At 43.2% G+C, this 23,303-nt stretch overlaps 1 protein-coding gene across 11 annotated transcripts in view; it reads left to right on the top strand.

Moving 5' to 3' along the window:
* Positions 1-23,303, top strand: part of LOC126162000 (nuclear receptor coactivator 7) — a 790,565-nt gene that overhangs the window by 223,843 nt on the left and 543,419 nt on the right. The window contains exon 1 of one of the 11 annotated variants that reach the window (XM_049918218.1): positions 15,390-15,436. The exons of the other annotated variants lie outside the window; for them this stretch is intronic. Within the exon in view, the coding sequence (XP_049774175.1) occupies positions 15,405-15,436 (32 nt within the window). The 5' untranslated portion in view covers positions 15,390-15,404. Of the gene's footprint in view, positions 1-15,389; positions 15,437-23,303 lie in introns of those variants that run through there. 11 annotated transcript variants of the gene reach the window in all.

The raw sequence follows: 23,303 nt of genomic DNA, 5'->3' as shown, positions 1-23,303 counted from the left end.
AGGGACAGAGTGAAGTGGGAACTTACTCGTTGTCAAGGCTCTCCAAGAAACATTGCCGAATTGCAACAAATGGTGCAAGATGCTTGGTAAATCTATTGCCGCCGGCCAAAGTGGCCGTGCGGTTAAAGGCGCTGCAGTCTGGAACCGCAAGGCCGCTACGGTCGCAGGTTCGAATCCTGCCTCGGGCATGGATGTTTGTTATGTCCTTAGGTTAGTTAGGTTTAACTAGTTCTAAGTTCTAGGGGACTAATGACCTCAGCAGTTGAGTCCCATAGTGCTCAGAGCAATTTTTGAAATCTATTGCCACCTTAATGATAGTTTGTTTGCGAGAATACACGGCTGCGTGCCGACAAAGCGAGGTAATGTGTACCGATGCGAGTGTTAGGGCGTCCGTTACTGTGGCATGTGTGTCATTTGTTGTGAATTTGTTCTGATACTCCTACCCCTGCTGTGGGAGGCTCAGTGGCTGGACGTGAGGGATAATAAGTTGCGAGCGGTGAAGGATTCTGTCCGACCGTGGCTCACCTCCTTCCGACAACGACGAGCTGAGGAAGTAGCCCTTACACGGCTTAGAATTGGACATTGTCCTTTGACACATGGTTACGTCGTGAGGAGCCACCAACGTGTCAGACATGTGGGACACAGCTGTCGATACGACATATTTTAACTGAGTGTGTTTTATATGTAGGTTTGAGGGAAGATTTAAATTTACCACCAGACCTGCCCTCTATTTTAACTAATAATGAGGCGTCGCTAGTTTTACGTTTTTGTGTGATGTCTGGCCTTCTTCCCAACATATTGGGATTGAAGCCTTAATGTGCTGCCCAGTGGTTTGGTCACCCATTATTTGTAAGTAGTCACTCAGCCACCATTAATTATTTTTACCTGTTTGTCCTGCTATTTTATTTTTAGTTTTATCTCCCTGTTTTGCTGTGCTGTGTCCAATCTTGCCATTTGAACGATACCAATTTCCTCACCATTTGGCTCGGAATTGAACTTTTGGGAACGGGCGCTGATAACCTCGCTGTTGTGCGCCCTAAAACACCAATCATCATCATCATCTCCTACCCCTACATGTTGTCAATAAAATGTCCTTGTCGTTGACGGTGTTTCAGTTTTTTCGGCAGTGCATTTACAAAAGCAACCGCTATAACTGTGCATTCTCAGAATGATACATTAGAAAACTGCCTGGTGACAGCGTGTACCTGCGGCCCGATGCCCCTTCCTTGGCTTCATGCTACGTCGTTCTGAGGGGAAGTATGTCGTTCGCGTCACTTGGCTGCGAAATGTGTAGGCTTTCCTCGGTTTCTCCAGGTATCAACTTTCATTGGCTGGTTCCTGAGTCGAAGATAGTGATAGAGCCAGACATTGACTTACTCAACTGTGGCGAGTGCCTAAACATCACAACCATGTTACACGACTCACGGGAAAGTGTCACAGAGACAGCGAAAAACTTAACCGACAGACGCTTGAAGATGCACGCAGTCAATCCTCTGTGAAACATGGTATGACAGTCTTTAAGTAATATTACAAAATACATGACATCCAGCTGTATATATGTCCTTCATCATCCTCATCTGTGACGATTAATATCCATCATCACAACACAGAAGTTAATGCATTACGTACTGGTAGTGATGATAAAGGACATCCCGAAAGTTGCGTCATGCATTTCATAAAATACCCCGTTAATACTTCTATCATTTGAAGGATTACCTGTAAATACAGAATGTAGAAATATACGAAAATCATTACGTATCGCCCGTGTAGAGATCACAAACGCCAGATCAGACTAATAACAGCGCGCACAGATGCGTTCTAAACATTCTTCGCGCGCTTCGTACGCGAGTGGGACGGGAAGACGCCCAAGTAATTGGTACAAAGGGAAGTACCCTCTACCAAGCGCTTCACTGGTTTGCAGACTACAGATGCAGATTTTGATATAGAAACTAGCTGGTGTACCAGATCTGGGCTCTGGATTACGTCCCATAAATGTTAGATGGAATTCACGTCTGGCGATCTGGGTGACCAAATTTTCCCTCGATCTGTCTAGAATGTTCTTCAAACCAGTTGCGAACAATTGCTGCCCTGAGGCATAGCACATTGTCATCCATAAAAATTCCACCGTGTTTGGGAACATAGTCCATAAATGGCTGCAAATTGTCTCAAAGTAGCCGAATGTAACCATTTCCAGAGAATAGTCGGTTTAGTTGGACCAGAGCACCCAATCAAGTCCATATAAACAAATTCCCACCATTAGAGAGCCACCACGAGCTTCCACACTGCGCCAGACTCGAACCCTACCATTGGCTGTTTTCTGACCAGGCAGGATTTTCCAGTCGTGTAGGATACAATCGACATAGTAAAGAGCTGCAAGCGATGCCTTTGCTGTTAGAAAGCGCACTCGCATCGATCGTCTGCTGCCACAGCTCATTAACGCCAAATTTCGCCCCACTGCCCTGACGGATATGTACGTCGTATGTCCCACATGGAGTACTGCGACTACTTCACGCATTGTTGGTCTGTCAGCTATGAGAAGCGCTGCCTCTGGCGAGAGGTACTGCCTGAAATTTGGTATTCTGTGCACACACTTCGCGCTGTGGATCACGGAATATGGAACTCCCTAATGATTGCCGAAATGCGTCTAACCCCAACTTCGATTCCGCGTCCAAAGTCTTTTAATTACCGTCGTGTGGCCATAATCACGTCGGAAACCTTTTCACATGGGTCGCCTGCGCACACATGACAGCCCCGCCAATGCACTGCCCTTTCATAAGTCGTGAACGTGATACTACTGCTGTCCGTAAATGTGCGTGTCGTTATCCCATAACTTTTGTCAGCTCTGCCGCTCCGCCACGTCTTCTTTCGCTCTCCCCGCCCCCCCCCCCCCTCTCCACCACCATCATTCATCTGACTAAAGTACGAATCAATCCCTACTCTAATCTTAAGAAAATGGAGCGGTGTTCCTACATGAATGTCTTGAGACGTCCAACGCTAGCTAAAGACCTTGACATGGTCCTGTAGAAAGTTGTACAGGAGGGTCCGCTGTGAGGTCAGTGACAGGATATCTGTGCTGGCAACCCGCGTTTGCTTTGGCTCACATTTCTGGCGCCAGCTGCAGCTCGTCACACTCCAGCTGCCGCACACCGGTTCTTCGCCGCATTCCATCCTCAGCCCTCACGCAGGTTGCTCCTTCACTCACTTTTCTGCAACACAATGCGTGTGCCAACAAGTTATCCCGACAGCCACGCCAGTGCCAGCTATCGAACGACCGTGTTGTTGTTGTTGTTGTTGTCAAGGGAGAAGACAATCACTGAAGATACAAACAAAATAAAAACAGGTTTTGAATCCAGGAAGTTGATACGGAATTTCAAACGACCCTCGGAAGGTTGCTATAACACACACTCTCGATTAACTAGCGTGAAATGTACGGTTGTTGCCGACTGATTCATAATCGCGTGAAAGGATAGGCAATTTAAATCCCGTGCTAGCCTCGCAAAACAAGTTCGCAAGTGGAACAGCTTGTTAAGCTAGTGTAAACGCTACTACACTGATTAGAATGTGGTTTATTGAAGGTGCTATGATAAACACAGCGTCGGGTAATAATCAGTCACCTTCAAGCAAAACGTGTTTTCACAGTGCAACGAGAATGGGAGGGCGCAGAATAATTCCTTTTTATACCTCACATTGGATAACAGTGTTGAAGCAAAACAGCATTTATGTGGCCTCTACAAGAGACTGAATGCTCGGCTGTTCAGGACAGCAATTTTCTGAAGGATTTTTACCTTCGTCGCTCTCTACTTGAGTCATGGTCTCTGGACCAGTACAGCGAGCCCTTAAAATTCACCGTACAATCCAGCGATAATGTATCACTTACGGCAGGTCACACTTGTAAAATCATTACAGCAGCTCAAAGACCGATCAGTTATCGATCTCAAGTGCCTGAATGCAGGCCAACTACCAGTACGGTAGGCCTCCATCGTCAATGTTAACGCTATGAAGCAGCTTGAATAAATACAGGGCAAGTCAAAAGTCCATGGACACCTTCATAAGTTGGAAGATTAAAGGGAAAATTGAAATGTGATGATGGGAACATAGGTTTGATGTGGGGCCGCAACTTTGAGTGAATGTCATTCATGGCTGCCATTTTGAAATTCGCCGTTTTGGATTCGTCTTTTTTTTTTTTTTTAATGGGAAGGGGGGTGTATGGTACATCAAATAACACTCGCTTGCGCTCTGGAATTGAGTAGTGCAATTTGTTTTTGTCTATCTTGTACAGTTTAGATGTTATTAATGTTCAAAGTTGGGAAATTACCTTCATACCGACTGCTACAAAACATGTTCGTGTTGTCCATCGCGGGAGATGAGTCGGTATCAAGGTAATTTTGAACATTAATAGCTTCTAAACTGTACAAGATAGACAAAAACAGATTACACCACTCAATTCCAGAGCTCAGGCGAGTGTTATATGATGTCATACACCCCCTTCCCATAAAAAAAACTTGAATCCAAAATGGCGGATTTCAAGATGGCGGCCATGAATGACATTCACTCCAAAAGTTGCGGCCCCACGTCAAACCTACGTTCCCAACATCACATTTCGATTTTCCCTCTAATCTTCCAACTTATGAATGTGCCCAAGGACTTTTCACTCGCCCTATATTGATATTTTGCTGAGTTTTACAAATTACGGTACCTTTTTTGTTTCTCTTGTCTTATAATAGCAAACAAAACGACAAAAATCAAGGGGCTATTTTGTTTCCATTTCTGAAGATCCGCTCGATCTTACTGTTGGAGTATTAATTACCAGAAGCCGAATTAATGGGGTCCGGCCCCGTAAGAGAACATCTCCTCCACGTAGCCGAATGCTGGCTATTTGACAAGTGGTACGCATCGCCTCTGGTGGCTGCCAGCGGCGTGAACCAACTTGTTCAGTGGCTGTGGCTCTTACCCATTCTGATGATCTCTGTGCCTCACGATGTGCGATGAATAGACAGACCTGACAAGCCGTGGGTTCCGAACACCATTGCGGTCTGTAGATGCCGGATGCTGCTCATCGGCTGTTGTGAACACTGAACGGTAGAGTGCTTTGCTGCACTTTGCCCCAACTGCCCGCTGTTACCGAAAACACTCGCACACGACGTATGTCTCCAAAACGACATTACCGACTGTAGCCGATTCTCATGGCAGCAGCTTTTTTTTCCCTCCGAATCGTGGTACTCAAAATGCACCTTTAATACAACGCCAAGCAATAATCGCAGATCCAGCAATAACTTGCAGACAGTGACCCACGAATCGGACACTCAAGATGTAGTTGCAATCAGACTAGCCCAGAAACCCGCCCTCCATCGTCACACGAAGTCCAGTAGAGTGACAACAGAAGTGCGAGCTCTCCCCATTGAACAGCAACCGATGTGACAGAGCGCTCTTCCAGAAGCAAGAAGGCAGTGAAGTTGCTGATCCAAGGAACTTGGAGGCTATTCGTTGCGTTTTTCGAGAAACTTAGTGTACGCCTTAGATCATTCTGTTATTCTCGAAAGCGCAGCCATTACACAAATACTTGTTAAAATGTAAGCTAAAACTGCCCCATGTACTTACTCTGAAGCCTACTGTTGACGAAGAACGCAACCAGCCACAAATACTTACAAAATATTTATTTTAAGGACATTAACGGTTTCGATCTGTCATGGTAGTCTTCATGTGGGTATTTTTTTATTTTTATTTTTTTTTTTTTACGGTAATAGATTCGCCAGCAACATGTCGTCCGCTCCTGCACAAGAACATTATAGTAATTTAACACCACTTCCGGTGTTGTATGAATGGTAAAAGCATACTAAATCTGTCTGCGTTTCATGAAGTATAAAATGAATTAAAAGGACTCATATTTGTTCTTGATACTGATTTGATCCTCGTGCCTTTTCAGGCAGAGGCACAAAGTGAATACACAAATTAAACTGATCACGGTGGCACACAAACACTTGGGAGGTTCCTCAAGTCAGTTGCAGTCTCAGATAGGTTATTGACATGTAATATTTCTGTTTACGATTGAAAGGCTGTCCACTAAGGGACGATATCAATCATTTGCCAAGAAGCAAAATTTTCTACTGCCTATGTTATTCGAAGAACATGTCTGGAAGGTGCAACGTGTTACCAAAAGAAAAAATGGATCTTACAGAAGAGTGAACTTGGTATTATTATTATTTCTTTGCTTTCTCAGACGTTAAGTCTGGTTAAAAATGGAAAGTGACGCGGACCTTGATCAAGCGTCACTTCCTTTTACCTGTACGGTATATGTTATATTGCATTTAGGAACTTTCGGGTAATTGAACATGTATCAATAATTACGGATTTCTGTAATTGTATATATAAGTTTGGATGTAGCTGTATTGCATTGATGTACTGGTGGATATTGTGTGGTATGACTCCTGTAGTTGATAGTATAATTGGTATAATGTCAACTTTATCCTGATGCCACATGTCCTTGACTTCCTCAGCCAGTTGGATGTATTTTTCAATTTTTTCTCCTGTTTTCTTTTGTATATTTGTTGTATTGGGTATGGATATTTCGATTAGTTGTTACTTTCTTCTTTTTATTGGTGAGTATGATGTCAGGTTTGTTATGTGGTGTTGTTTTATCTGTTATAATGGTTCTGTTCCAGTATAATTTGTATTCATCATTCTCCAGTACATTTTGTGGTGCATACTTGTATGTGGGAACGTGTTGTTTTATTAGTTTATGTTTTATGGCAAGTTGTTGATGTATTATTTTTGCTACATTGTCATGTCTTCTGGGGTATTCTGTATTTGCTAGTATTGTACATCCACTTGTGATGTGATCTACTGTTTCTATTTGTTGTTTGCAAAGTCTGCATTTATCTGTTGTGGTGTTGGGATCTTTAATAATATGCTTGCTGTAATATCTGGTGTTTATTGTTTGATCCTGTATTGCAATCATGAATCCTTCCGTCTCACTGTATATATTGCCTTTTCTTAGCCATGTGTTGGATGCGTCTTGATCGATGTGTGGCTGTGTTAGATGATACGGGTGCTTGCCATGTAGTGTTTTCTTTTTCCAATTTACTTTCTTCGTATCTGTTGATGTTATGTGATCTAAAGGGTTGTACAAGTGGTTATGAAATTGCAGTGGTGTAGCCGATGTATTTATATGAGTGATTGCTTTGTGTATTTTGCTAGTTTCTGCTCGTTCTAGAAAGAATTTTCTTAAATTGTCTACCTGTCCATAATGTAGGTTTTTTATGTCGATGAATCCCCTTCCTCCTTCCTTTCTGCTTAATGTGAATCTTTCTGTTGCTGAATGTATGTGATATATTCTATATCTGTGGCATTGTGAACGTGTAAGTGTATTCAGTGCTTCTAGGTCTGTGTTACTCCATTTCACTACTCCAAATAAGTAGGTCAATATTGGTATAGCGTAAGTATTTATAGCTTTTGTCTTGTTTCTTGCTGTCAATTCTGTTTTCAGTATTTTTGTTAGTCTTTGGTCTATATTTTTCTTTTAGTTCTTCTTTAATATTTGTATTATCTATTCCTATTTTTTGTCTGTATCCTAGATATTTATAGGCATCTGTTTTTACATCGCTTCTATGGAGTCACTGTCGTTATCCAATATGTCATCTTCTTGTTTAGTGTGTTTTCCCTTGACTATGCTATTTTTCTTACATTTGTCTGTTCCAAAAGCCATATTTATATCATTGCTGAATACTTCTGTTATCTTTAGTAATTGGTTGAGTTGTTGATTGGTTGCTGCCAGTAGTTTTAGATCATCCATGTATAGCAAATGTGTGATTTTGTGTGGGTATGTTCCAGTAATATTATATCCGTAATTTGTATTATTTAGCATGTTGGATAGTGGGTTCAGAGCAAGACAGAACCAGAAAGGACTTAATGAGTCTCCTTGGTATATTCCACGCTTAATCTGGATTGGTTGTGATGTGATATTATTAGAGTTTGTTTGGATATTAAGTGTAGTTTTCCAGTTTTTCATAACTATGTTCAGGAACTGTATCAACTGTATTGTTATTATTATCAACTGTATTGTTATTATTATCAACTGTATTGTTGTTATCAACTGTATTGTTGTTATCAACTGTGTTGTTGTTAATATCAACTGTGTTGTTGTTAATATCAACTGTGTTGTTGTTAATATCAACTGTGTTGTTGTTAATATCAACTGTGTTGTTGTTAATATCAACTGTGTTGTTGTTAATATCAACTGTGTTGTTGTTAATATCAACTGTGTTGTTGTTAATATCAACTGTGTTGTTGTTAATATCAACTGTGTTGTTGTTAATATCAACTGTGTTGTTGTTAATATCAACTGTGTTGTTGTTAATATCAACTGTGTTGTTGTTAATATCAACTGTGTTGTTGTTAATATCAACTGTGTTGTTGTTAATATCAACTGTGTTGTTGTTAATATCAACTGTGTTGTTGTTATTATCAACTGCATTATTATTATTATTATTATTTATAGAGGGCATTACAGTATTAAAAAGCGGTCGGCAACACATTTGCTCACGATGAGAGTGTAGATCTAATTAACTTCAGAATGTAACCATAAACAGGTTACTTGCAGTACGTATTTATGTAAGTACAACTGTAGCATGTCATAGCAAAAATTAAAGCTACTTGTTATTCACCTGTTCTGAGAACCTGTTGCCAGTGTGTTCGTTTAGGTCTGTTCATTTTGTTCTTTGGTAGTCGTTAAGATCTTTAGTGCAAGTATTCCTCTATTGCAGTAACACTCTTCCTGTTCAGTGTTAAAACTGTTGTAGTCCTTGTTTGCTTTAATCTGTGCGAAGATACTAGCGAAAAATCTCTCTGATTGTTAGCTAGTTCCATTTGCGTATTTAGAATGTGAGAAGTAGTGAGAGTGAAAACGCAAATTTCTAGTTCTAATGGCTGTATTTTCTTTCCATCGTTTGTTACATGTTGCATCTGTGAGTTACCTTCAATGTTTGAGACAGTGTTTTCGTGTTGATACATGTGAGTGGGTGTCGCAGATTCAATTCATTAATATTCTTATGCAGTGTAGGTGTGGACGGCATTCCCTGGACGACTACATTCCTGCAACTAAAAAAGTTAAGCAATCGAAGCTGGATATGGCGACTCGAAAGTGATAACGGTATTAAAATGCTGCGTTTTTCAACAACGGCAGTAAAGTTACACAAGATCCAACATAGATAAAAAACATCTAAGCTTATCACCTCGCAAGGTAAAACGTCGCAAACTTAAGACAGTATGCAGCGCTCAAAATTAACCCCTCAGCCAACTTGCCTCTTTCTTCGTATTCATTCCAAAACTACATTACTTCCTCACGCCGTTATACTGTCACAAATTGTGAATCCATATGTACGTAAAGTTCTCATTTGTTGAAGGAAACGCAAAAAATTTCAGGCTGCACAGTCTGTAGGAGCAGTGAATGAGTAAAATGGCAAAGCATAGCAAGTTCGCTTTAGTCAAGTTGAGGTGTAATAAACAGCTGTTCTTGCTATTCTGCCGATAGGAGCTGCTGTTACGTTGACAGGACACGTCTTTGGTGAACTGGAGTACTACTGCTTAGAGCTCGTGCGAAAGGGAACTGGTTAGCACAGACGACTGTGGGTTCAGAGTGTTGCGTAATGACGTCCTGTTAACACCGCCTTTCTCCTTTCTCATTTAAAGAAAACTGCCTGGTGTGATTGGCAGCGCTAAGCGGGCTAAATTTATTTTTCTAGGTCTTGCGAAAGTCCCTTAGGGGATTAGGTTGCCAATTAAACGGGAAACTTCTAAATTAAGGGCTCCTTTGATTGAGATTTTGCTGATAGGTGCGGCAAAGGAGGCACGCGCCAGGTAGTCGAGCCAATGAACGTGATCGCCCACTGCACCTGTTCAGCTTTTCATTAGCTTCTCGTGACATTAATTTTAATTGCGTTCCTTTAGTAACCCTAAACGAATATACCCTTCGGGACAGCGAACGAACGCCGGCAAGAGCGCGATACGGTTTCAGAAATGTCAGCATTAGAACTTCAAGCGACAGCGTATTTTTTGCTTGGAATAGCGTATCCTTTAATCCGAAGGCGTTATGTAACTGTATAAAATAATCAAATCGCCTTTTAGATGAAGTGCTGTCTTCGCTACTGCCTGGGAGATAAATGATTATATAAGAAGTGCTCGGTGCGTTGCTTTTATCTTAGGTTGGAGACCGCCAACTGAAGCACAGGTTACAGTTTCATAGTGTGGGGTTCTTTCTACGGAGATCTGCGATCTAATAACCACAATCGTCGGATACAGCAGTCGCGATGCAAAGCTGCAGAGTTTAAACAAAGCGCTACCGCCCTGATCATTTTCTAACATTTCTCCAAATCGGTAGTGGGGTGTCATGCGGCGTTGCACAGTAAGATGATGGTCATCGTCTCCCCCCCCCCCCCCCCCGCCCCCTGAACTAGGTTTGGCGCACGTAGCACTCGCCACCGATGACTCAACACACATAAAAGAGAAATCGACTAAGTTAAAAGTCAACGTCTTAGAGTCAATAATAAACATTGCAAATGGTGCTCGTGGTCTTGCGGTAGCGCTCTCGCTTCCCGCACACGGGGTTCCGGGTTCGATTCCCGATGGGGGCACGCATTTATCCTGCCTCGAGATAACTGTGTGCTATTTTATCATCATTCATCCTCATTACGGTCGGAGGAAGGCAATGGCAAACGACCTCCGCTAGGACCTTGCCTAGTACGGCGGTGCGGGTCTTTCGCATCGTCCCCTACGCTCCTCGGAGTATGGGACACCACCACCACCGCCGCCGGCCGCGGTGGTCTCGCGGTTAAGGCGCTCAGTCCGGAACCGCGCGACTGCTACGGTCGCAGGTTCGAATCCTGCCTCGGGCATGGATGTGTGTGATGTCCTTAGGTTAGTTAGGTTTAAGTAGTTCTAAGTTCTAGGGGACTCATGACCACAGAAGTTAAGTCTCATAGTGCTCAGAGCCATTTGAACCACCACCGCCATCACGTGTAAAACGGTTTCAATGCCCAGCGTGACCCAGAAGGAATTGTTGGTATTTAGGGATGCTACAGGTACGTTCATTCGAAGCAAGCAACTCAAGTAAACTTGTGTTCTAAAATGCGTACCTTAAGAGATGTGAGTACTTCTTCAGTAGAGGATAAGCGTTCACACTATCGAAGAAGAAAAAGTGTGCTCATAGCTCGCAAGGTACGCGATTCAGAGCACGCTACTTCGAATGGTCGTACTTCCCACATCCCTGAATAATGATAGTTCCTCCTGGGTCATTCTGTATAATCCGAAAAAAGTAATTGAAGACGGTGGCTGTAAACAGTTCTAAGGAAAAAGTTCGATCTTAAAAGAAACTGCACAGTAGAGTTCAATGAACTCCTATAAATCATATATTTCAAGTCTATCCGTTATGATTTTGTTAATTGAATAAGTCATTGGTTCAAAACATTTCTAGAGTAAAAACACATCGTTAAAACAGTAAATTCAATCAAAAATTTCATTCTTAGATCTACGTCAATGGGTACTTGACACTCCATCTTAGATCTACGTCAATGGGTACTTGACACTCCATACTTACAAAGTGAGAGCACTTAATGAGTTATCACGGTTTTCTTTCTGGACGAATCAACGAAACATTCCTGTGAAACCACTCAGAATTATAGATTCATAAAGTCCGAACTGTCATCTTATGCTACTAAGATTTACAGTACCAAGTTCTGGAATGGTGAAGTATAACAACCTCAGAAAGTAACCTGATATTATGGATGTTCCTTAACGTCACTGCTATCGCACTGACACGTAAATTCAGTTCAACAAATGTAACGAGCACAACTTGGCATTGTTTACTTGGTTAAAGAATTATTCACATTTACCTGATCAGCAAGAACTTTTGAAGCTCTTTCAGTCGAAGCTACGCTCCTCACGTTGATTTGAGCAGATCGGCGGTGAACAGCATTTTCCTGGCACGAACGCCGCACACATTACTAGTATCAGCAGCCGCGTTTTTGTTAACACGCGCACATCCTGACGAAGTCGCCATTACGAGAACCTTAAATTAGAGACTTAGCTGCCATTTCTAGCTTTATCGTGAAACTATCAACAAAATTGTATAAACCACATAACGTACCGTGTTTAACATGCAGTAACTCGATTTCTCATCGACCGTGCCTTCCAATTGTCTCAAATTATTACCCGATGTAATCTTTGTATGGTTGCACTGTAGAAAATTGATGCATCATCTGGGGTAACAGCTACAAAGTGTTTCATTACTAAAGTTATCGCCGTACAGAATTCTCTATTTGAAGCGATATACCCAATTCCGATTCCAATGTATTCCTTGTGATAAGGTTTAATCTTGGACTATGTTATTTGCTTATACACGTCCTTCATTATGAACAAATTACATTGCGACCTGTATCAGACATTTAATGTATAATAATACGTAAAGTCTGTGCAGGATTTGAAGAGCTCTGAGTCGCGTGGAACTCTCATGCATTTTAAAGGTCTTGATCGAAAGATAATGTAATTTCATTACGATCACGATCTTTAAAATTTATAATAAATAATATAGGTCTCTGCGAGTCTTACCTGACGATATTTTTCAACTGCGTACATCAGACGTTAGGTGTCAAACGACAGATTCAAAACATCGAAACTGCATAGCTGTTTCGAACAAGTGACTTCCTTGTTTTCAGTTAGTGTATTTAGACCTCATAGTTTGTGTGCGTAAAAATTCTAATGGGGAATTATTCTCCTATCTGGTAAACCCAAAGAACCTCCTATAACTAGATGGTTGGGCCGGACGAATAGAAGCGCATTTCATTTAAAGTACCATAAAGTCCTGTAAAGCCCTATGGTGATGCGAATAAAGCACCCACCGTGTTAAAAATCGCTTTATGTGGTCGCTGCCCCTTCCCCCCCCCCCCCCTCTTCCTCCTCCTCCTCCTCCTCCTCCTCCTCCTCCTCCTCCTCCTCCTCCCAGGCCGCCTTTCCCCGTTCCATTCGCGAATAGCGCGTGAGAAGAATGTCTGTAAACCCTTGTATTAAATGTAATTCCTCAAAGTTTCTGGTTGTGATCATTTCGCGAGACTATGTGGGAGGAAGTAATTCGCTGTAAGACTGTTCCAGGAACGTACCCTCTCTTTCACCAGTGAAATTCTCCGTAATGCGCAACGTCTCTTCTGTAGTGTCTGTCACTTGTCTCTGTAACACACTCGCGACGACTAAACTCTCCCGTGATGAAACGCGCTGTTCTTCGTCGTGTGTTCTCTGTTAAGTTATTCCTACCTAGTAAGGTCCCAGAATACTGAGCAATAATCAAGAATCGCTCGAACAGTTATTTTATTAAGCCACTTCTTTCGTGAAGCAGATATATTTCCGTATCTTTCTTTCTATGAATCTGTTTGGCATCTGCGTTTGCTATTAAATATTTTACGTGCTCCGGATGGTTACTAATAGATATACCACGGTAAAACACTTGCCAGAAATTTATAATCAATAGTTCAGATCAACAGCAGTGAATTTCATTTCTATATATGCGCATTATGTTACATTCATTAACGTTCATAGTCAACTGCCCGTTGGTGCTTTATTCATCAGTCCTCTGCAGATCATTATGCAGAATCCACACAGTCTTCCAGCATTGCTACCTTCTTATAGACAACCGCAAAATCTGCGAACAACCTTATGGAATTCCCGACGTTTTCTCCTAGATCATTTATAAACTACCAGATTTCAAAGTATGCAACCGGAATTTCCCTACAGATGGTGCTAGCCGTCAATGTACGGCCAGTGAGACCGAGTCTGCAGCACCATCTACTTCCTGTAAAGGCTGACGACGAATGTCAACACACAATGACCAAAGTTCCATACATAGCTATGTTTCAAACGCGTAAACATGTTTTGTGCCTACGAACTACGATATGCGGACAACATTGGTTTTGAAGAAAACTGCTGCAGAATCGCATCGAATGCTTGTCGAAGCTTTCGGCGAACATGCTCTTGGAAAAGCACAGTGTTCCGAGTGGTTCAAAAAATTTAAAAGTGGTGATTTTTTGACGTGAGAAACGACGAGTGCGGGAAATGGAAGAACATGGTACCCAAACTCAACAGGAACTCGAGGAACAACTGAATGTGACGAAGAAAGCCGTTTGCCTTGGCTTAAAAGCTATGGGAAAGGTACAGAAAATGGGAAAATGGGTTCCGCATGAACTAAATGAAAGACAGCAAACAAATCAAAAGACAACTTGTGAAATGCTGCTCGCCAGATACAAAAGAAAGTCGTTTCTCCATCGAATAGTGACAGGTGATGAAAAATGGATAAATTTTGAGACTCCAAAGCGTCGCAAATCATGGGTGAATCCAGGCAAACCATCTACATTCACTGAAAGACCAAATCGCTTTGTTTTGCGGGATCAGAAGGGTGTCATCTACTATGAGCTACTAAAACCTGCTGAAACCGTTAACACTGATACCGCCGGCCGCTGTTTGCCGAGCGGTTCTAGGCGCTTCAGTCTGGAACCGCACGACCACTACGGTCGCAGGTTCGAATCCTGCCTCGGGCATGGATGTGTGAGATGTCCATAGGTTAGTTAGGTTTAAGTAGTTCTAAGTTCTAGGGGAGTGATGACCTAAGATGTTAAGTCCCATACTGCTCAGATCCATTTGAACCATTTTTTGAACGCTGATCCCTACCAACAGCAAATGACAGATTTTTAAGTCGAGCATTACGTGACAAAACACCGGAATATGGAAAAAGGCAACACATATTGCTCTATGATAACGCCCCATCACACATAGCAAAACGGGTCAGGGAAACGATCGAAGCATTCATTTGGGAAATACTATGGCATGCGGCTTATTTCCAGACCAGGCTCCTTCCGATTATCATCTGTTTGCGTCACTGCGACACGCTCTCGCTGAACATCTAGGAAACTGGCTCGCTGACTGGTTCGCTTCAGAACAACTGCTGTTTTTTTTTTTTTTTTTTTTTTTTTTTTTGGCGTGGCAGAGAGGAGAGGTGGGAGAAACGTATAAACAGAATTGGAGATTATTTTGAGTGAAATATTGTTTATCAGTTTCAGACAACAGACTTGTAACTATTGCAACCAAATTCCTGTGAGTCTTTCTATTTTAGCTGTCTGTGATAGAAATCTTACTGCTGAAGTCATCGCCCGGCAGTGTGCCAGCCTGCAGCGACCAATGGCGCAGCGCCGTATCGCCGACCCCCGGTACCCCTCGCTACGCCTTATCTCCCTCCTCCAGTCGCGGTTTCTCTGAGGAGCCCTTGTTCTCCCTCGCTTCTGAAAATGCCGTTCAGTGCAGATCTGCTTGCTAAATGGACTAGTGTTGCCACTTGCACAGTCCAGTTTATCGCCAGCCTGTGCTAAGAAACAATGTTTTGGACCGATTATACGATCTCAAAGAGGTAAGGTTTCTTTAATACCAACGAAAATTGTGTCGTCTGTAAGAGTAACGGGATCAGTTCCATTAAGAGCGCATTTCTCAACGTTTACACCTGTAAATGAAGGCATGTGGTGGTGGTGGTGGTCGCGGTAGCGTTAGTGGTGTCTATACGTGTGCGCGGGGCGGATGGCCATAACAAATCAGGCAACAAGCGAACGTGGGTTAACATAAAAGGCGTAGCCCTCTGCGTGAGGGCCAGGAACGTCCGCTGAGATGCAGTATGTCTTCAGTCATCAGATAACATTAGAAGCACGATAGGGGACGCCCGGCTACGGAAGCGACATGCGACTAGCAAACAAGTAGCCGGCGGTCGCAAGTCGTTACTGAACGCGCGCTTGCGCCAGACACCAGTCAGCTATTCGAGGACTGCGTCTGCAGAAAGGCGTCGCCTATCCTACTTAAAGTGGCAACTGGTGACTTGATAAGAATGGAAATCGGCAGATGCAATTTGTCACCCAAAGATAAAAAATTGTTAACAATCTGTCGTAGATGAAATGGTAACCGTGATAGTTGTCTTTCGTATCACTTGTCCTGTGCCATGGTTCCTTGTGTCTATAAATTCTTCATAGTAACAGGACGTACTGGGTTCGTAAGATCTTTGGAGCAACGGTTCAGTGGTTTCACACTGCCACTCTCACACGCAGTCGCAAAGTGGCTTTCAGACATAAAGTTCATCAACTGCAGTGACATAAAACGGTAACTTAGAGTCTGAAATCACAGGTGTGGTGGAGAGATGTTGTCCAGACTACAAGTCAACGCAGCTGCGGATCTGTTTCTTTCAGTTTTGTTTGACGGGAAATACACGCCATTTTACTTACTTAATACCAAAAAGATGCACCAGAATAGTTCCTTAAGGACAGACTGTTTGGCATTTATCGCCATTGCCAAGTACGTCTAGAGTGCTGTGATGTCTATATTACGTCGTCATTGACTTGCCTTACAACTGTCATTGTTTTGATTGGGTGGTAAATGACGTAAATATATTGAAAATAATACGTTAATTATGGTTTGACAGTAGTTCTGCAGTTCTACTGTTAAGACATGACATATTATGCTGCTGTCAATAAAGAAAAAACATTTTACGTACGACTCTTCCCTTGCAGATTAAAACTGTGTGCCGGACCGAGACTCGAACTCGGGACCTTCGCCTTTCGCGGGCAAGTGCTCTACCGCTTTTCTGCGAAAGGCAAAGGTCCCGAGTTTGAGTCTCGGTCCGGCACACAGCTTTAATCTGCCAGGAAAATTTCATAACAGCGCACACTCCGCTGCAGAGTGAAAATCTCATTCTGGAAACATTTTACGTACGTTTGGAAATGAAACTTGGTAAGACAGTTAAAATGTATTTAGGTATAACTATGTTTAAGCTGTTAACATACGTCCTTTTCCAATTTGTGATTACATTAACAGAATATTGGCAGGATGCTGTTGTTAAGCGTCGAATCCGTTCTTTTGGTAAGTTTGTCAAATTTCGTTTCGTAATGGATCTTCTACCACGCAGAGAAGTGTGCCATTTTTCGAAACTAAACGCTCGATTAAAATGTGACTTTCGCTGAAAAAAAGTGTGTTAGTCTCGCAAGGTGTACAGGTGAAGTTTTCTGATGCGTGGAAGGCGGGTGAGTAATACTCCCGAAAGTAAAGCTGTGAGTCGTATCTGGGTAGCTCTCTCGGTAAGATATTGGTCCGCGAAACACCACTGTCGGAAAGCCTACGAAGCCTTCTTGTCGCCTTGGTGACATATTATCCGACTCAGATTTCCACCATAGTATGTAAATCTTAAATCAGGAAGATTTCTTTCGTAAACTGTGGATTGGTAACGTTCTGTTATCACAAGGACCTAACCTGATCTGTTATGTGAGACTGTTGCGTGTGATATCTTGTGAACGTTATATCATTATATTATCTCTACTTCAGTTTAAGAGACCGCGTGTACAAACACTAACAAACGAAAAACATTATACGATATACTCAGAGTTGGTTTTGTTGCTGTTGTTTTGTACAGGTGAGCAGTGGTCCGAAAACAGATATTGACTTACACGTCGTCGGAACAGCGGAAATTGAACGACGTGGGAGGACTGATTCCATCTTGTCATGAAACTTCCTCTGTTTTCTTGCAGTGTCTGCGACGTTTCAGAAGGCGTAAGAGCTCCTTCCATGTTCTCAAGAACAGAATGTTTCACAATACGTCATGAACATGCAGCGAATTGACGCGGCAAGAAACATGAAAAAATTGCACCTCACTGACACACCGCGAGAACTTTCATCAGTATAATTTGTTTCCAGTCGTGCAGAAATAGGTGTGTTGTTGCTTTTGAGGCCCGCTAAAACCGACGTACTTCGTGTGGGTTACGGGTGAGATGGCATAGTGGTAAGATGCTCGACTCGCGTTTTGTCAGATGAGGGTTCAGTCCCACATACCAAATTTTAGTTTCCCTAAACTGATTCAGGCGAATGCGTGGAAAGGTTGTTTCGAAAAGTGCACGACCTCCTCTGGCCGTACCCATTCAGAGTGGGTACTTTCAGACCTCTTGGACAACGGGGTGTTAAACGCTAAATCTTTTTTCGTTTCTTGGGTCATTCTTCAACTACTATGAGGGCCAGTCAAATGAAAACCAAACACACGGGACCATGGAATGATTTTATTTAAAAGTAATTACCACTAGTGCTGAGACAATCGTGCCATTGGGACACGAGAGAATCAATTCCTGTTTCGTAAAAGCGGTCGACCACAGACATCTACAGACGTTCTCCGCAAGTCACCTTGGGGTGCGTGGCGGAGGGTACTATGACTGGTGGGGCAAAGGGGGTTCTTGGACGCTTTTGACGACAATTTGATTTTCTAATTAATTAAAATGATCAAATCTAGCAGCCCACCTGTGAATTGATTCAAAGTTTTCATCTATCCGACCTGATACAGATCCCAAACACTCGAAAAATACTTCAGAATCGGCCCACTAGTCTCTCGTATGCGGTCCCCTTTACGGATGATCCATACTTCCCTAAAAATCCCCCTATACACCTAAGTCGACCATTAGCCTCCCTTATTACAATTCTTAAATGCTCATTCCTTTTCAGATTGTTTTGCAACGTTTGCACCATATATGTGATCGACGTGACAGTATTGGGCAGCAAACTACTAAGGCTACATTCGAACAGCATGCATTTGTTTTTTTCTTACTCGTCTGCATTAAATTAGATTTTCTACATTTAGAACTGCCTACCACTCACTAAACCAACTAGAAATTTTGTTTAAGTCATCTTGTATCCCCCCCTACAGCCACTCAAAAACGACAGCTTCCCGTACGCCATAGCATCATCAGCAAACAGCAGCAGATCGCTGTTAACCGTGTGCGCCAGATCATTTGTGTATACAGAAAGAACAGCTGTCCTGTCACACTTCCCTGATGAACTCCTGACGATGCCCTCGTCTTTGACGAACACCCGCCGTGGAGGACAACATAGTGGGTTTTGTTACTTGAGAAGTCTTAGAACCATTCACATATCTGGGAGCCTGTTTCATCTGCTTGTACCTTCGGTAACCGTCGTCGGTGTACCCCGCCTCAAATGCTGACTGATCGAGAAACGCACCTACTCTTGCATTTCCTCGTCTGATGGAAACGGACGTCTAGCCATGTCTTTCTTCAGGTCGCCAAAGATGTGAGAATCACACAGCGAAAGATTCGTGCTGTACGGAGGATGCTGCAGTGTTCGCTAACCAAATCGCTGAAGCCTTCGTCCTATTGGCAATGTGAGGGGAGGCGTTATCAAGCAAACAGGATGGTTCCGTCCCAACAGTGCAAACATCCCACATATTCCCCTCCAAAGAAATCCATAGCTGTTCACGTAAATTCTGCTAACGTCATGACGACCTCCTTAGGCTGTAGGGTCCCTATGGTCGTCGAGAGTTAAACCGCCATCATTGTGCAGCGCTGTGAATACACTTTACAGAAACTGCGACGCGCCATTGAGTCAAACGCCTAGAAAGGCTGTCGTACGGAATCGTTCTGCTGCTCGATAACGCCCACTACCACAGAGCGAATCGAACAAAGGCGGCACTTCAGCGATTTGGTTGGGAAACACTGCACCATCCTCCTACGGCCCAGATCTTTCGCCGTTCGATTTTTACATCTTCGGCGACCTGAACTAAGACTGGCGTGGACGTCAATTCCAGTCGGACCAGGAAGTGCAAGAGTGGGTGCAGTTGTGTATTGGCCAGCGGCCGACCGCGTTATACGGAGCAGGAGCTGAATACCTCGTGTCCCAACGGGACTGCCACTTACACACAGTAATTTTTTCCACCATGTACAAACACTAGGGAATGATCGATGAGAGGATGCAGAGCACGACAGCTCTAATGTACTTACGTCTGGAAACACATGGTTTCCATGATAGAGACCATTTATTCAATCATGCGGAGACTGAGGTCTAATACGAGCTGTACAGGTAGCCATAGTTAAACTATGCGTTGAAAATGGTTTCCATGTGCATCAACGCGTACGTCTGCGTAGCTTTTCCTGTCTCGCACATTCACATCGGCCAGGCTGCATCCGAACAGTGTCAGAGGCAGAATGAATATGCTATTACAGTGTCTCCACATTTGAAATGGGCTTTGCATACGTGATAGTTTTGACATGGCCAATAACCAGACCCTCGTCCGGTCCATCGACCAGCGAAGACACGATTGAGATGCGTCCGGACGTTAACTGCGAAGTGGGCTGGAGAACCGTTATGTAGCAACCACATAACCCTTCGAATCATCAGTGGCACTTCTTCCAGCAGGGGAGGCAAGTCGCCTGCAAGAAACGCCGGTAGATCCGGCCTCTTACGCGGTTGGTCCCAAAATACGGTCGCCCATTATCCCGACCCCACACATTCCGGCTGCACCAATACTGATGATCAGCTGTCACAATACTATGGGGGCTCTGCGTACTATCCCACAGACGACCGTTATGAATGTTGAAGACACCATTCTGCGAATAGGATAGATGACGCATATCCCAGAATCGTGGTTGCCTGGTTAAAAAACCAGGGACAGAACTGCTCCCAATGTAGAAAGTCTGTCGATAGTAAGCCCTGCACACGCTGTAACTGATAACGGTATAAACAGTTGCCATGGAGAATGTTCCACACGGTCATCTGGCTTACCACAGGCCAACTGCCTTGTACTGACATGATCATCGCCTTCCACAATGGTAATCACATTTTCCTCCAAGTCTGGTGTCCAAACGTTTCGGATACGTCCTCCATGATTTCCTGCTTCCTGGAACGACCCTGTCTTAGATAATCACTGATGTAAACACTGAATGAATGCTGTGGTTGTTGTCGGCGAGGGTACCGGGAGGCTTCCTGATAGAACCTTGCTGCCCACCGCCCGTTGTCATTTGACTTTCCGTAACTGAACACAGTCAGTAAGCTCTCGATTCCAATACAGAACCATTGTGAACAATGCTGTATCACATACAGTCAGCAAGAGAAGCGAATCGGACACGACATTACCAATTACTACAGCAGGAGAGGGCACTAGGGCATGACTTCTGAGGAACAGTACCCACCCTCTAGTAGGAAACAAAGCATATCGTAACTGTGGCTGAGCGATGCAACATTTATTCGACCGCAGCCTCTGTAACAAATTATGATCGAATAAATGGTCTCTAGCGCGGAAACAATGTATTTTCGGACAAGTTCATTAGACCTTTTTTGTTCCGTATTCTCTCATCGATCAATCCCTAGTGTTTGTAAGCGGTGGAAAAAATCACCCTGTAGAAGTGCATAAGCGTGGGCCTAACTGTAACTTTTTCAAACCTCTGTGCTGTGGAACACAAAAGAGCATCTTATATCTGGAACTGTAAACACAAGTAGGTCGAACTAAGATTTACGCATTTAAAAATCAAAATTTCAGTCCTAACCCGTCAAAGCAGAAACGACCGGTCCAAATCGACAGTCAGTGCGCTGATGCAGTGGTTACGACACAGGACTTGTATTTGGTTGACGGCGGTTCAAATCCTCATTAAGTCATTTCAGTTATTTCCCTAAAGCGATTTAGGCAAAAAGGCACGACCAGTTTTTTCAAATCCTAACTTGTACTCCTTCTCTACTTACCTCGAAGTTAGTAAGACGTTAAATACTTATCTCAGTTCCTCCCGCTCTCTATTCACCAGTTCTACGACCCAAATTACATTCTAGCATAGAACAGAGAGCGAGAGACTTAACTTTGGTAGCCACTACAGAGGCGCTTCACGTTGTAAAGGTATAATGGGACGAGGGAGCTTCGCGATGTTAAAGAGAACACGTACCCAATGACTGCAGAAATTTCTCGACGAGAGGAAAAGGCCGTTCTGCAGAGTTACGTCGTATTGAGTTAGTCGCTATTGCTTCCGACGCGTCGTGTCAGGAAGTTGCAATTGTCTGTACGCGCTGGTCGCTGGTGCGTGGACAAACGATTTCAGACTTTTCGTTGCTGCTCCGTTCGTTCTTTATCGTCTCACCCCTCAGCCAGAATGACTATAATCAAGGACATGACGCAGCGATGCGATGCCGTTCTCAGCTCAGGTCGCCCTGCTGTATGGTCCCTCAGCATCGCTTCCGCTTAAACTATGGCAGCGGTTTAGAGAAACAAGGTTTCAGATGTGGCCCATTCCAAAGCGAAAATTTGTCTTCTCCGTGTGATAAAGGCAGATAGTTTTCAATATTGTCCTCAAAGCTGAGATAATTCTCGTCAGTAATAGTGGCAGAACGTCAAACCGCGGAGGAGAAAAGGTAAGAGAAATCTGAAAAAGAGTTTCGAATATTAAAACGTATTGAAAATAGACAGCTCGTGAGATACTAAAGAAAGCTATTGGACGTGTGTGCAGAGTTGGTTTACTTCCGACGTCAATAATCGATCGCTGCTGTCGCTCTTGATGAAAATCAGCCCTCTTGTAATGACATTTTAAAATGATGATGTACTTAAAGTGGGTCGCAGTGTCCTGTAACATGGCGCAAACTAACAAAATTATTGGTTTTCATTCTCCGTTGCGAAAATTTCTTTGAACACAACTATTATTGATGTGAGAAATACATTAAGATACAACCGTCAATACAGTGTTTCGTATTCCGCACTTAACCACGATCTTTCTGTCTTACCAGCTGCCAATATTCATTTTTATCTTCATCCTACAGCAAACACCACCTCGTCCTCCACCTCTCCGCCCGTGTGCTGCGCCTTAGTCACGAGCAGAAGAGCAAATGTGAGAGGAAAGATATTCCGTGACACCTGAAACCATAGGTCGGTTGGGCAAGGAGTCTCGGAGAAACGCGCTAGGAAGCACGTATCGTGCCACCCAAAGCCATCGCTAAGGAGTGACAAGTATCCTGCAGACTTCTTGGAGAAAGCGATTTTTCCGCAACCGTGAATGAGCCGCGTTTCGTTGTGGCTGCGTCATGATGGTCTTTCCCATCGTCCTCCGGCACACTTCATGTGGGCTTTTCACATAGCTAACCTGAAGTAAAAGAATCATTCTGACGAAAGAATTCCATGAATTTTCGTAAGAAGGAACTCGTCTCGCTGGCCCTGCGGTGTTAGCATGTCATGGCGTAGGCCCATCAACCTCTTCCCAAGAAAAATTCTATAGCTCTCGTACACTCAAATGTTGTGACAGATTGCTCATCACTCATTTGTCATGTATATGTTGCACTTTCATTTATGAATAGACAGTAATGACGGACAGGGTATTCCAGCTGATCTAAAATAATAATAATAATAATAATAATAATAATAATAATAATAATAATAATAATAATAATAATAATAATAATAATAATAATAATCGATTCAGCTGACATATATAGAATAC

Source organism: Schistocerca cancellata, chromosome 2, assembly GCF_023864275.1.
Source record: "Schistocerca cancellata isolate TAMUIC-IGC-003103 chromosome 2, iqSchCanc2.1, whole genome shotgun sequence".
Taxonomy (NCBI): Eukaryota; Metazoa; Arthropoda; class Insecta; order Orthoptera; family Acrididae; genus Schistocerca; species Schistocerca cancellata.
This window is presented reverse-complemented; position numbering and strand designations above follow the sequence as displayed.